Source organism: Molothrus ater, chromosome 9, assembly GCF_012460135.2.
Source record: "Molothrus ater isolate BHLD 08-10-18 breed brown headed cowbird chromosome 9, BPBGC_Mater_1.1, whole genome shotgun sequence".
Classification (NCBI taxonomy): domain Eukaryota; kingdom Metazoa; phylum Chordata; class Aves; order Passeriformes; family Icteridae; genus Molothrus; species Molothrus ater.
Genome location: NC_050486.2, coordinates 13,196,668 through 13,211,111, shown reverse-complemented (window position 1 = coordinate 13,211,111; position 14,444 = coordinate 13,196,668). Strand labels below are relative to the sequence as shown.

Here is a 14,444-nt window from a genome sequence, read left to right as displayed (position 1 = left end):
CTACTTTGATCAGGTACACATTTGCTTTCCTATTATTATTGTAATACAAATACTGTAATATGAAAGATGAAAAAGCAGAATTATCTAAATCACATATACTCAGTGCTTCATAAAAGACTAAAACTGTATCACAGACAATAAAATGAATGTCAAAGGTACTGAGCATTTTAAAAGATCAAATTCTATAATTTAGCCAATTGCCTATGACAAACATGAAATGGAAATTAGGAAGACGTATTTAGGGGATATGTATTTTGCACAGGTAATCAGACTAGCAGAATTTAGCATTTTTACAAACTTTAGATTTTTATTTTGATGGGTTTTTGACTCTTAACAACTTTGAAATTTTGCCTTTATTTTTTTTAACATATATTTTGTAAAATTGCCATAAGGTCATTTTATCTCCATCCAATGGCATCTACATCTTAATATTAAAACAATAACTACCCAAAAAGGGGCATTTCCCAGGGAGTAATGACTGGCTGGGAGGAGTTGATGGCCTGAGGCACTGCTGAGGGCCATTAACCCTGGCCAGTTACTAATCGCCAGGAAATGCCCTGCACCAAGGTTGTTATTGCTATTTTAAGCACAGATTGAGGGGGCGAAATGGATATCTGAGCATACAGGGGGTTTAACACATGATACCATTTCCTTTGTTGCAGTTCATGGAGGACATTTCTACAATCTACAGTCCTGATACTCAACCAGATCACACAGGTCGTTTTAAAGCACTCCATTGTACACACAGTAACTCACAAACTGATAAAACAGTTGGGATTTTTAAGAGATTGTGTTTTCCCTCTAAATAATAGTCTGCATGTTCACACTTTAATAAGATGAACAGAAACATCCAACTCTTCATGTCACTGTCAGCAGAATTACATTCCAGAAATATCTTTTTAATCATACTGTCTTTATGTTTGGGGCATTTCCTTTGTCAATACTCCTACTTAATGACCGCTCACATATCTCTGCAGAAAAGAATTTTTAGCAGCAACTGCCAAAGCACATCCTGAAGCAGCTTCAGCTGATGCTAGCCATTAAGGAGTTTGTCTTTTCCAATAATCAAACAGATTGGTTCATTCTCCAGGAGATGGTTGGTGAAGTATTTCAGAAACTGCTTTAATTTTCCCCTACTTCTTACCCCAAGGCTAAAGTTTTAAAGATGTATTCATAGTCCACACAGACCTGTGAATTTTATATTTTTTTCCAGAGATCAATAAATCACTTTTTAAATCAAAAGTATATTCTTAGCATATGTCCAAATAGTCTTCTGCCTTATTGAACTACTCGCTATTTTTCAAACCTTATCCGTGACAGCAAAACAAACAAAACAAGTCATGACTTTATAACATGTCTAGGAAGAAAGTACAGTTCTGCACTAAACTAGTCTTCAACAAAGTTTCTCAACAAAGCACTAGTTTCCAAGTGCAAAACAAAAAAGACCTTCTCCCATTTTTCCCCAAAATCCTAATTTGTTATCACAAACATGTACATCTGAATCCTAAATTGACTGTAAAAATCTCACTGAACTTAATATGTGGTCCTATTTTCAGTTACAGATTGCGGTTTCCAGCAACAGATACGTGCTTTCCTAAAATAAAATTCCCTCAAATTGATGGCCAGAGTATGTGCTTACACTTCTTTGCCAGATTAATAATATTTTCAAAAAATTTAGAGTAAAAAAAAACCAACGCTGTATAAATATTGTGCAGCTGGGATCAAACATTATGACGTGTACTTCATGGTCATTTGAACATGCATGATCAAATACTGTCTGTGGGTAAATTTTTAGCACATTTTCTTGTATTACTGTATGTGGGATTGTCTGAGGTGACCTCTGGAAATGCAGCAAATCTTAGTAAATTGAAAGTAGCATTTGAATTACAAACCCCTTAGCACATCATTTCAGACTAGTACAAAATATATCTATATCTCAGCTTCAGTTCAAGTAATGTAGTTACATGCTAATCAGGTTGTCAAAATGTAACACAGGAACAATGGTCCAAAGGTTGAGACAGGACTGGGAGGCACAGAGAGCTTCTGATCCTGGGTGCAAACCTACGAGCTCCTCTTTGTGCAGGGACAGTGCAAATCCCGGGAATGGCTTACACAGCTCAGTGCCCCTTCTCCCACATGCACCAGCAGCAGCTCCCTAGGGCAAGCTCACAGTCGTATTTCCCTAAAAAGCTTGCCCAGCTTTTAAGAACTCTGTGGCACAGGAATTCCCTGAGTCAGAGGTGATGCTTTCAGATAGTTTTTCCAGTGGGTTTTTCTCAGCCTGTATGTACCTCTGGGACTGGCAATGCCCCACGAGTATGAGCTCCACAGCTGCTGAGCCATGTGGTGAAGAATCTCCTATCACTCATTTCCACCTATCACCCTTCTGGTTCCAGCCCAGCAAGATGTGAACCACAAAGTGTATTCGAAATGTGAAGGGAAAAAAAGAATCAACATGCTGACATAGTGATGGGTTTTGCTTTGTTTTCTTCCTTTCCTAGAAATTCTGTGTTTGATAAGCTTTATTTCAATGTTATTCAGCATTAAGCTGAGATTTTCATAGTGCTTTCTTACTGTAATCCTAGTATAGTTAGCTTAAAATCACTCACTGTACATATTTATCATTGGTTTATTCCATCTGCATACTACTTTCATTTTTTTCCCCTGGCAGTTTATTGGTGAGTCAATCAGTAATGCAAGATTCTTCATAAAGCTTTATGTCAGCTCTCATCTTTATCTCCCAACATAATATACTATTATCAGCAAAGTTTACATTCTTAAAATTTTCTCTCTTTTCCAGATTGTTAATAAACATTTTGAATAGCACAGAACACAGTAGAGATCCCTAAAGAATTTTCTTGCAGCTCTCTATCCACTGTGAAATTTGACTATTTATTCCTTAATATTGTTTCCCATGTTTAACTGGTTATTTGTTCATGTAGGTTTCTTCCTCTAATCTTAATTTCTTTCAAATATTTCAAATATATTTCAAAATAACTTAATTTCTTTCAAATTCCTCAGTGAAGGTCCCTACCAAATACTTCTGGAAACCCAAGCTCACTTTTATCATCTGAATTTCTCTTGATGTCCTCAAAGAACTTCTTTTTTAAGGCATAACATACTACAAAGGGAGCTCTTCACTCTTTTGTTTTTCTTTCTACTAGTTCTATTTTTTAGAACAGCTTTTACCAATTTGCATAGAAGGACAAAAGATGTTAACCCTGTAGTTTCCCAGATCTCTCCCAGAAAAGAGATTTTACATTGACTCCACACCACTTCTCTGCTTCTTTTCAAGGCTGAAGCAGAATCTGCTATAGCCAACATGACGATCAAAACGTGCTGGTAGATAAGATGATAGATGAAAATTTTCCTGTATTTTCTCTTTTTTTTTTTTTTTTTTAACTAACACCTAAGCCTCGTTGATGAAAATTTACACCACTATATTTTTTAGCTCAGACCCATTTCTATTAAGATTCCGGTCATGTGAGGCTTAAGCAGATTTTATGTGTTGTGGAAAAGCCTTTCTAAAAATGTTTCCTTCCCTATGAGTAAATGTGATCCCAAAGACACAACATATCAACATTTCTGTTACTAGCTTTTGGTTTTGTTCACTGTGTAAATTGGACTCTTGCTGAATTCCTCCTTGGACTGAACATGGAAAAAACGCATCCTGCTGGCTCACATAGAGCTGAACCAGGATCAGGAGCAATGGGAACACCCTCAGGAGGGGGAAAAGCAAAAGCTTCCCTGGAACATGCAGAGCTATGTTGTCAATGTGCCTGCTGTTCTTTTGGGGCAGCTTGTTTCCTTCTCTTTTCTAGGAAGTATTTTTCTTTACTTTTTTCATCCTCCCTTTTTCTTGTGTGAATGACAAAGAGAAAAAGGAAATGTAGCCATGTGCTCTGAGATCTCTTCCTTTCTAACCACCACAGTAGTTGCTGGAAATGGAGGAGTTATGGCCACTCCTGTGCTCCACACTCTCTAGGGCCAAGTGATTCCATTCCTGGACAAGGCAATGAGTGTGAGTGCCTTATTCCAACCTCACCTTCCCTTTTCAGCTAGGATTTCCTCTGATGTTAAGGGAATGGGCCTACTGCCAGTTTTCTGTAGTGAAAGGGATCTTTTCCATATGGTGAATTTAACAACTGCTGTGTGGGTTTTTTCACCTCCTACCAAGCATCCATGATGGCTGGCTTTGGGAAGTTTAAGCTGCAGCAATAACAACTTCTGGAGCTTTTTTAATGTGATTTGAGGGCCTGAAATTCAGATAAAGCAACCCAGGTAGCGGTTCTGTACCTCTGGGAGTGTGCAGGCTTCTAGGCAGCCCAGCTTGCGGTTCTCTCCCCCTATGATCTGTCCTTTTCAGTTGACATGGAGAACTGGACTTTCAGCAACGTCCTCTGAGAATGCACAGCACAGACCCTCCCCATTAAGATGATGGGTTGATGCTGATGTACCAAGTGAGGTCCACATGGACATGGCCCTATCTGATTGTTTAGAAATGTTTTATTTCAAGATTGTAGATACTGATCATGTCAAAATGTGTACAATTCATCACACGGAGATACAACTCAGTAGGTGTCTGGAGTACAAAGTAGCGTTTCTCTGTGGTGGAAAGGTAAAGCTATCTATACTAGGCCTAGGAAGAGCAAAACTATTGCTTTGTATAACCTGAAGCAAGTCCATGACTGATATCTCAAAATGCAAATACTATGTACAACATCCCACAGGGCTCTAAATACCCATTAAAAGCAAAAGCTATAATAATACCTGCAAAAATAAATTATTACTAATACCTCCAGTGAGAAAGCCAACTTTGACCTTCTCAAAGGAAAGCTGTGAAGCCTATAAGTCCTCTGTATCTTAAAATGTTTTCCACCTAATATCCCTTAATTTTAAGTCTCAAAGGAGTCTACAGCAATTTTAGATATTCTGGTCAATCCCTCTCAGTAACCAAATTACAGGGTCTACTATTAGTGCAAAGTTAGTGAGGAAAACGGTTTATATAAATAGATTAATGCTGCTCCCACTTTGTAGACAAAACCTGTTTTTAAAACCTGGGCTGAACCAAACGTGATTGATGTGGAGGACACCCCTTCAGGGATCACACTGGCAAATCAATTAAACCTCCCCATGCAAAATAGCCAAATAACTGTTCCAAGTCTGTTTCTATTCACCTTATGACTTCATCTCTTGGAACATTGCATGTTTCTGCACCAAAATTTATTTGTAGGAGCAATGCACTCGTATATGCCTGTTAACATTGTATTTTTCTTCCTCTGTAGCTCTTTATCTTCTCCTATCCTCACAGAGTAGAACCAAACCAAATCTGGTTTGTTATCCAAATTTTAAAAAAATTAAACCAAGAACCCAAAAAGATCAAATCCAAACAAAACCAGCAGCCTTATTTCGTACTTCTACAGTAGGAAAAAAAAAATCATCATATAAAAACTAATTGCACTATTCCAGGAGATTTAAAAAAAAAAAAAGTCCAAAAAATCCAAAACCAACGAAACCCACACAATACTACAAAGAAGATGGTTATCAGCCTGGGATCCAGTGATCTGTTCTCACACTCTCTAGCATGGCTACTTCCAACAGGTGCTCCTGGGACATTCTGAACACAATGTTAAACAAAAATACATCTTTAACAGTTTCAGCCCTGAAAAGCTGCTGTCTGCTGAGTAACTGTCAGAGAGACTGTCAGCAACATTCCACAAGCAGCAGAACAAACATTAAGACAAGAGTCTTCAGCTTAGTTTGGGGGTCCACGAGTACTTACTGCTTCTAGCAGAAGAGGTTTCTCAATTCAACACATCATGCCACTGATATCTGAATCAGAGATTCAGTGTCACAGCTGACAATCTGGTATCCCATGTACAGTCCCTAGAGTCATGCAGGAGATCAAACTCATTTGTGTTGCACTAGGAGGCCAAAAACTTACTTTTAAGACTTCAACATACTAACATAGCAATATTAAAAAATAATAAATTGGGCATCTTCTTTCAAGATCCCAGTTCTTTCTTGTGGTACAAATTTCTCAGACATTTGCTTGTTTGTGATGGACTTCTCTTAGTCTGTCAGGGAATGACACTTCCCCTGCAATCTATTTCATGGAGTGTCCTGTCAACGCCCTATTTGTACTACTGTGACCTCCTGCACATACTAATCAGCACACTGAGGTTTTTAACTTATTTGTTTACCTTATTATCATCTACTTGGCACCAGTTACAGGAAGGTGTAGAAAGACTATTTGGCAATTGTGTTCATCACCTTCTTAGTGAAACCTTGGTATACATTTTTCTGCAGAGAAGTTACTATTTTCAAACCTTGCTCTTTTCAAGCTTGTTCTCCTCAGTGAAAATGCTAAAGCTCCTTGCTTTACCAGGTCACCAAGACATACTGCCACCACCAGTTTTCACAGCTCCCAGCAAAGATAATGGCCAGACTGTAGCTATTGTCAAGTATGTGAATATAAATTTTAGCAGTAAGTTCTCCTCCTAGACTTTATAACTTTTTTTTCCAACTTTCTCAGCCACTTCCCAATGACTAAATTTTGTAGATGTTTGCTAACATAAAAGCAATTTTTTTTCCATACAGTTTTCATTCCTGTTCATATCATCAGGAGAGTTCTACTTGGCTGAATTCATATTTCCTAGGTAAATGAATTTCTTGAATGTACCATACTCTGTCATTTTTTCAGCTATGTTTTGGCTGAAAAGTACACCAATACACCATATAATCAGGTATCTCCTTGGTGAATAAAACATGAAAGTGGGACTTGCTGTGACATTAGTGTTAGTTCTTTCACCCCACTAACTAATGCACTTAAACCACTGTGTGTCTCAGTCATGAAATGACATTTATGCATTTCCCACCTGTGGTAGGTTGACCCCAGTAAGCAGCTTTTGATAATACTTTACCAGGGAACATACAAAATCCAGACACTTTATGCTTTCTCCTCTCCTTGGACCCTTACAATATTTTGTTCACTGCGGGTGGCACTGAAGCAAGTTCCTGGTGATGGCAGCTTCTCCCTCATCCACTTGAAGTAGATTTGGGGTCAAAGGGAGGAGCTAATAGAAGAGCAGAAACAGAAAGACTGCCAGTCAGAGATATTGGCAAGCTAGAAGCAAGAATCAGAAGACAGAAGAGACAAAGAATGAGGCCACCCACGACAGGGGTTGAAGACAGCACAAGGGAGATGCTGGTTCCTGATTTATAGAGGCAACATGCCACAGTTAATTGGCATTGCCCAAGGAGCTGTGACTGGTGGTCCTCCTCTGCACAACACATTGCAAAATTCAGTTTACATCCTAGCCTCTGCTGGGGGAATTAAGCTGTCCTTTATGGTTTGCTTCTTCCCAATGGCACGAGACAGAATGCTGTTGTGGATCATTTTCTAGTGAGTTGCCTATTTTGCTCATATCCTTTTCATCTGTAACATAAATCCCACACTAACTTGTATTTCACAGCAAAAGTAATTATGTGTAAGTTTTGATTTGCTTTTAAAATTTGCCAGAGTAAGATCAGTTTTTTTACTGTAATCACTTGTGTCCTCATCTGTTTGGCCTTCATTTGAGCAGAAAATGTCATTCTTTGCTTGTTAATTAAGTTCATGCAAACAGTTCTCAGAAACTGGTTTTGGTTGTAATAAAACACACAATGTTGAAAAACCCTTTCTAGAGGAGTGAACAGCAATTGGGTGAAGAAAATTCTGCGAGCTGTAATTATACAGAATATCTCAAAATAAGCACCAAGATACTTCTCCTCTGAACAAAATTCTGTTTTCAGTTAGCAACAAATTTACCATTATAATTATATGACAGTTCTTAGATGAGTTCACAGGCATGTGTTTAAAAATCCCTGTAAGCAATGCCAAGGTCTGCTGCTGGGTGCTGCTTCCCCTATGCCCACGCAGACATTACCAACCTCAAAGATGCCACAGTAGCAGCCATAGCCAACGTGCAGAGACTGAATTCACATTCTCAAAGTAATAACTCACATATAATGAGGGATGATCAGAAGATGTTCACCCCGGAACTCTGGAAGAGTGGGACTTCTTCATCCCACACACAATGCTAGGTCTCAGAAAATTCAAATCTTCTTTTTGAAATGCTCCTAGTGCTTTTCCTCACAGAAGAGAATGGTTTGATCTCAGGCATAAATTGCTGTGAGGGGGTTTTGGTGAAGAATGCAGTGGGATAGCATTCCCACAGCAGAAACGGCCAACAGTCTGCCTGCATGCAATATCCAGGACTTTTACAAAGGATATAAAAATCAAAATTAGGGAATAGGATATTATCTTTGGGTTCATGCTTTCATTATGATGGAGCTTAGTTACAGTAAATAAAGTTATGAGAATTTCAGCACTGAAACACACAGTCCATTCACAGGGAAGTAGGATATTAAACATGCAGCACTCTCACTGTCAATATTAAATGTTTAAACACTTTTATACTTGCTGATGTGCACATTTAAACACCAGGAATTAGAAAAAACCTCTTGATTATCTTCATGTCATAATATATTCAGGAATGTTCACTTATTTTGCTCATAGATTAAGCATGGAGGTAAAAACTTCAAGCCAGAAGATATGCAGGCTCTGGGATTTCTAGTTCTATCCATTCAAGATAATGATTGAAAAGAATTTTACTTTCTACCTTGTTGTCCTTATTCAGAAGAACAGTAGCTGAAAACCATTTATACCAGCTAGCTGGTGTCATTACTCCCAACAGTGATTATTGCCTTTCAGAGACAGATATTCCCCACAGCCAAACAGGCTCTAACAAAACTCTATCCTTGTAGTGAAGTTAACTTTAAGTATTGGGTTTTTTCACCTAGATTACTCAATTGTTTATAAAAATACTATAAGCATCTTTCTCATTTGGATTAAGAATGAAAACAACACTTATTCATTTTATGATCAAATTCAATTCAGAGTAACAATTCTTATTATAAATTACATATCGTCTTAAATACAAAATTATTCACAACAGAACTGCTGAGCATCCACAATGGAATCAACTCTTTCCCTTGATATTATCTCTAAACACCAGTCTAATTAAAAAATCATGACTGTCCTCTGCATGGTTTTTAACAATGTACTTGTATGTCAATAAAGCAATTTGCATTCTATTGAAAAGATACTAAATATGTGGGTTTCACAGACCTCTAAACTAGAGATTCTAAGTAAGTATGTTGCATCTTTATGATTAAGTGGCACTTACATGGTTTGGAAAGTCAGCCTTCAGTTCAGCAATGCTTTTACACCAATATGCTGCTGTTTTCTCGCTGATGAGTTCAATGTTTAGAAAAGACCCTTGGCCTGGGCCATACAGAGGACCTGAAGTAGTTCCACGCACAATCCTTGGAGAAACATTGGTTACAATATCCTGCAAAAGAGGAAATACTTTCAGATGGATTTTGCAAAGTGAGCTTTATGTTGTTGATGTGTATTATACAATATAAGCTAAAATGTACCAGGTGTTTTAAAAAAAACTACAACTATAGAGCAGTTCTCTAAAATAGCATATTTCCTAATTTAATTCTTTACAGCAGTGGAGAAAAATGTTTTCCCTGTCTGTGAAATGGCATGATAATTATTAAGAAAACACCAGTATTGTACACCTACAAAGCACCATACAAAATATTGTCCAAATAGTGCTTCTGTGTTGGGCAGAAGCCACACAAGACCTTATGTAGCAACCTGTGTGGGCCTCAGTCATGTCCCAGCAGACATGGGAACTATCCCCCCAAAGGTGGTCAAAGTCCATGTCCTACACTCCTGGGTGAAGCTCAAAGAGGTGCAGCTCTGCTGCAAAGGCATGGGCCAGGCACCAGCAAAAGTACAAAAGTACATCAAACTTCACAAACAAAACCATGTGATCAAAAAAAACCCACAAAACAAAAAAAGTTGAAAATAAAGATTAATATTGTAAAGAATGACATTTCTGAAGGTCAATGTGAGGTTAGCAAACAATTTTGAAACACGTTGTAAACACACAAAATGTTGACTTGTTTAGTAGTCTTAATTAAGCCACAATGTCACCAGATCTATATTAACAAAGAACCATAAATTCTGACATTATTTAAAACGAAAGAGAAACATAGATGGCAAAGTGTTCCTTTTGCCAATTTCCAATTAAAAATAATTTTGAGTAAAGGTCATTTATTTACAAACGTATCAGAATTATTTGTTTAAGTACCCCTCCTCACCATCTTGTCATTTTTAGTGAGATAACATGAACCTCTATTAGTATATAGCAATTAAGGTAAATTTACATATTTTAATTAAGAACCATCCCATATAAAACAATTAGGGTAATAGGCATACTAACTGGATTTCATAACATTTGGACGTTTTTCCAGCTAGATAGACAGGAAACCTTAATTAGCATTAATTAGCACTGATCTGCATATGTTTGATAAGGCATACCCTTGCCACAAAAGATTATTTATTCCTGAATCTGCCAAATGCTGCAGTTACAGAGGATAAAGGGACTTTTCTTCACATTGTATGTAAATTTGAGGCAATCTTAATTTGCTTATAAAGTTGAATTAATTATTATACCGTAAATATGTACTAATATTTTATATTGATACATAGTTATATGTCCATTTACATATGTAAAAATCATACAAGGTAATCCAGCCAGTTCATCTATTTTCAGACCTAGTATGTCAGGAACATGGACAAGCCATTAATTCCCCATTTTCCTATTATAATATTTTCCTTTCATCACAAAACCTTCACCTCCCTCTCAACAGTTAAGTTATATTTTCAGGAAAAAAAAAACTCAGAACACTTTCAAATTACAAAAACTGCAGTTTATGCAGAGGAACCATTTACATCAGGTTGCTCCACATTATCCTCCTGAGCATTTCAGTTCTTTTAGACTGCCCCAGAGGAGCTTGTGCTTTGGCTCCATCCCGGAAGGCTGTTGGTGCCCACTGGCCACGGTGCCCTGTGAGCACACACAGCCAGGCAGTGGCAGTCCCACCCGAGCCCTGCAGGCACACAGTGCACAGGGCAGCTGCAGGGGGGACCCACCCTGACCACACTGCCAGCAACCAGGGGCTGCCTTCTCCCCTGCTCCACAGCAGGCAGCAGCCAGGGAGCTACTGTAGCATGGCACTAAGCCTGAGCTAACAGCCTGTCTGCTGGTGGGAATTATTACTCCTGGGTTTAATGCAAATTATGATGATGTACGTGGTCTGCCTTCCATTTTGCAGCTCACTTGTGTGCATGTGTTTGCCAGATAATGCTTGGAGCCACCAATGGTCCCTCTTGTTATCTCACTGTGTGCAAGCCTTGGCGTTCTTTCACTCAGTTTCATTTTACTACAGGTAAGAATTTAAAGACTGAGATATTACAGCCTAGATTATACCTCTTGTGAGGCTCTCTCAAAGCCTCTGTCTGCTGCCATGTAAAAACACTCTGAATTTTTCCTATCTGCCTTGGGTCTCCAGGCAATCTCTTCTTCCTTCTAAAAGGAGAGACCCTGGCTTAGACTTTGCAACTGGTGCTGGTGTCCCACGGCTTTGACACAGATCTCTTTCCCAGATCTCAGTTACAGTCAACATCTGAGTGACAATTTCTCTCTCCAGGCTCCCACAGAGCTGAATCAGAGAATGCACAGACTTTGCAAACTGCCTCAAAAGCAGCCACTCTTCACTTTAATGACCACAAGAGATACACAAAGCCATATGAAATAGTAAACACACATACATCTCTCTGCCTACATTTCCTCACTGTTGAATTTTCCTCGAGATTTTGTGAGATCCCCTTTGGTGCTCAGGGACCTTCCCCTCCCATTCCCCAGAAGCACAGACATCAGTTTCTTCCAATGAAGAGGAGGCTTCCACTGCCTCCCCTCCGCCTCTACGTCTCAAGACCTCTCTGGTGTGTCCGTGCATCATTTTATCTTTCCTGACCCAGCCATTTCTGCTTCCAAAAATCCTTCCTGGCTTTGAAATCCAAACATTACCACCTGGCTGCTTTGTCTTGATTCCTTGTGGGAGGGATATGCTGTCCTTATTTAAGATCTTATTCCTCATTTGCCCCTCCTAGTTAAGAGTAAACTAGATGGAAAGAGTCTGTAATGACTGACACTCTGGCACTCCTCCTGTCTCTTGTTAGCACATGACAGCCCCAGGCACAGGGAGACTCACAGTTCATGGAAACAAAATGGAATTTATAACTTATGTGATGATTCAAGGAATCTGTCTATGTACATACAAAGTAAAATCACACAAGTGACAGAATAGAAAATTGTCTCTTTGAGATGAGTGTGAAATACCTACACAGAAGTTGCTTACCAACCTTTTCATCTTTTGTCTCCTGCCATGGCTATGAGAAAGCTGAACAAGGGAAGAGCTGGGCAAAGGATCTATTGGCTGGGCTTAGCCAACTTCATGGCCCTCGGTTTTAGGAATGAATTCCTAAAACATGGTACCACAGGTTGTTTCACTTTAACAGGAAATTCTGGTGGCAGGCCAATTGCTATTGCTGGCTCCAAACCCAGCAGGTGATGGCAGAAGAACTGAAGTAGCCCTTAAGCTCCAGTCCATGGGGTTTGTGACAAACCACCGTCTGGAGTTTTAATTGAATGCTTTCTTTTCCTCTTTGTAGGAATTGTGAGGCCAAATTCTGACACTGATAATTCATTTTCTTCTCTGAGACCCCAGTTTTTTATCTTTTACCCCAACTATGCACAAAACCCTTTTATTGTTAATAAAAATTACTGTGTGCATAAAAAGCCACAACAGAACTGAAGAAAGAAGCCTGAAAGGAAGTACTTCAGGGTTTGAACCTAAAAACTTTGTTGGGTCTAAAGACAGAGACGACCTGAGCAATGAGTTGGTCTGGTTCCTGCCTGCAGGTGACAGGAGAGGTCCACATACAGGAATAGAAGAATGGCTCCAATGTCCAAACAAATCAAGTATCTAACTCCCTCATTCAAAGGAGACAATATATGGTCCTTGAGAAAAACAGCACAGCATTTTCATGTACTCTGAAGACCAAAGATAGAAGACTTTTAATAAGGAGAAACTAGGGGAGAACAAAGCTTATAACTTTCCACACTAAAAGACAAAGCTGTGGGAAAAAAAAAACAACCTGAAGAAATAATTGGCAAAGATAACAGAAACCACATAAAATTACTTTGTTTCATGGGGAAATATTGCAATTCAATGTGGACATGCGGATTAGGGAAACTGTATTTGGTACTAGATTACAGCAAAAGAACCTGGTTTGGGGGTTAATGTAAATGAAGAGAAGCAGTGACAACAAATAGAATCAAGGGCTGACTGTGAATCACGAATATTTCAGTTACTGAATTTCTTCCATTGCCTCAAAAGCTTATTCATTTCTCCAGGAGAGCACAGCAGAAACAATCACACTAGTCCTGCAAATATCTCTAGTTCAGGTCATCACCAAAGAAAGTGGTGTCACACAGATAAAAGCACTAATATTCTGCTGCTTTTGGATTCCCTTCTCCTGCGTATGACCAATTCTGCTATTCTAGTAACTTGCGACTGACTTAATTTGCATTACACATATATTTCTGTTCCTGTTGATTAATTAATTAACACACTGAAAAGATGACCCAAGGCATTGATCAGGCTCCATTTTTCTAATAATCTCTGAACTCTGCAATCAGATCATTGAATTCTAAACTACTTAAGTCTAATGGGCTGGGAGATTTGAGACAACAGCTTAAATATAAAGTTGAGACACTCAGCAGCTTTTAGTCAGCTAAATTTATTTAGGCATGTATCAATATATCACTCCATACCTACTAGTCATTCTGGATTTTGCTTTGCTTCACACTGTCCACATTTGCAGTTGGTAATTGCCACAGATTTTTGCATTGTAAAATCTCAACCGTGCTGTCTATAATGACCAAAGAAAGCATGGGCATTTCAAGTTTTAGGACATCCAAAGGGTTGCTGGGCACAGCACTAGATCATGCAATAAGTACATGCATTGCATGTTCATCCTAAACCAATCAGCTGAGAAATAATTCACATTGTGAATATTAACTTTGTCATCTGAGGGCATGGAAGTTAATGACACGTAGAAATTAATCAAACCATTCACCTCTCTCTCAGACATATTGTTTTAAGGGAACAAAGAAGACAGCTCTTCATTAACTGAGTTCACTTTTTATTTCATAATCATGTCTCCTAGAAACTAAAAAAAATAAAAAAAATAAAAAAAGTATTTGGAAAAAATGTTTTAAGAATCCAGTTTCAGAAAAGCAGTCTCCCAAGAGCTCTGCCACCTCATGCCTGTTCAGTTGATGTAGTTATACCAGGCAAATACAATAAAAGACATATAATAATAGAAAAAGAACCAAGAGAATAAATCTGTATGATTTTTCATATCAAAGCTCTGATGTGTTCCTATTGATTTGCAGAGCTCAAAACATCCTTTTTCT

General features: G+C 38.5%; 1 protein-coding gene across 3 annotated transcripts in view; it reads right to left on the bottom strand.

The window, feature by feature from the left end:
• The window catches only part of DPYD (dihydropyrimidine dehydrogenase), a 332,287-nt gene that overhangs the window by 118,784 nt on the left and 199,059 nt on the right, over positions 1-14,444 (bottom strand). For all 3 annotated transcript variants that reach the window (XR_004980615.2, XM_036387649.2, XM_036387650.1), the window contains exon 14: positions 9,231-9,395. Coding sequence is in view for 2 of the 3 variants with exons in the window: in XM_036387649.2 (XP_036243542.1) it covers positions 9,231-9,395 (165 nt within the window). In the remaining variant the exon portion in view is untranslated. The remainder of the gene's footprint in view (positions 1-9,230; positions 9,396-14,444) is intronic.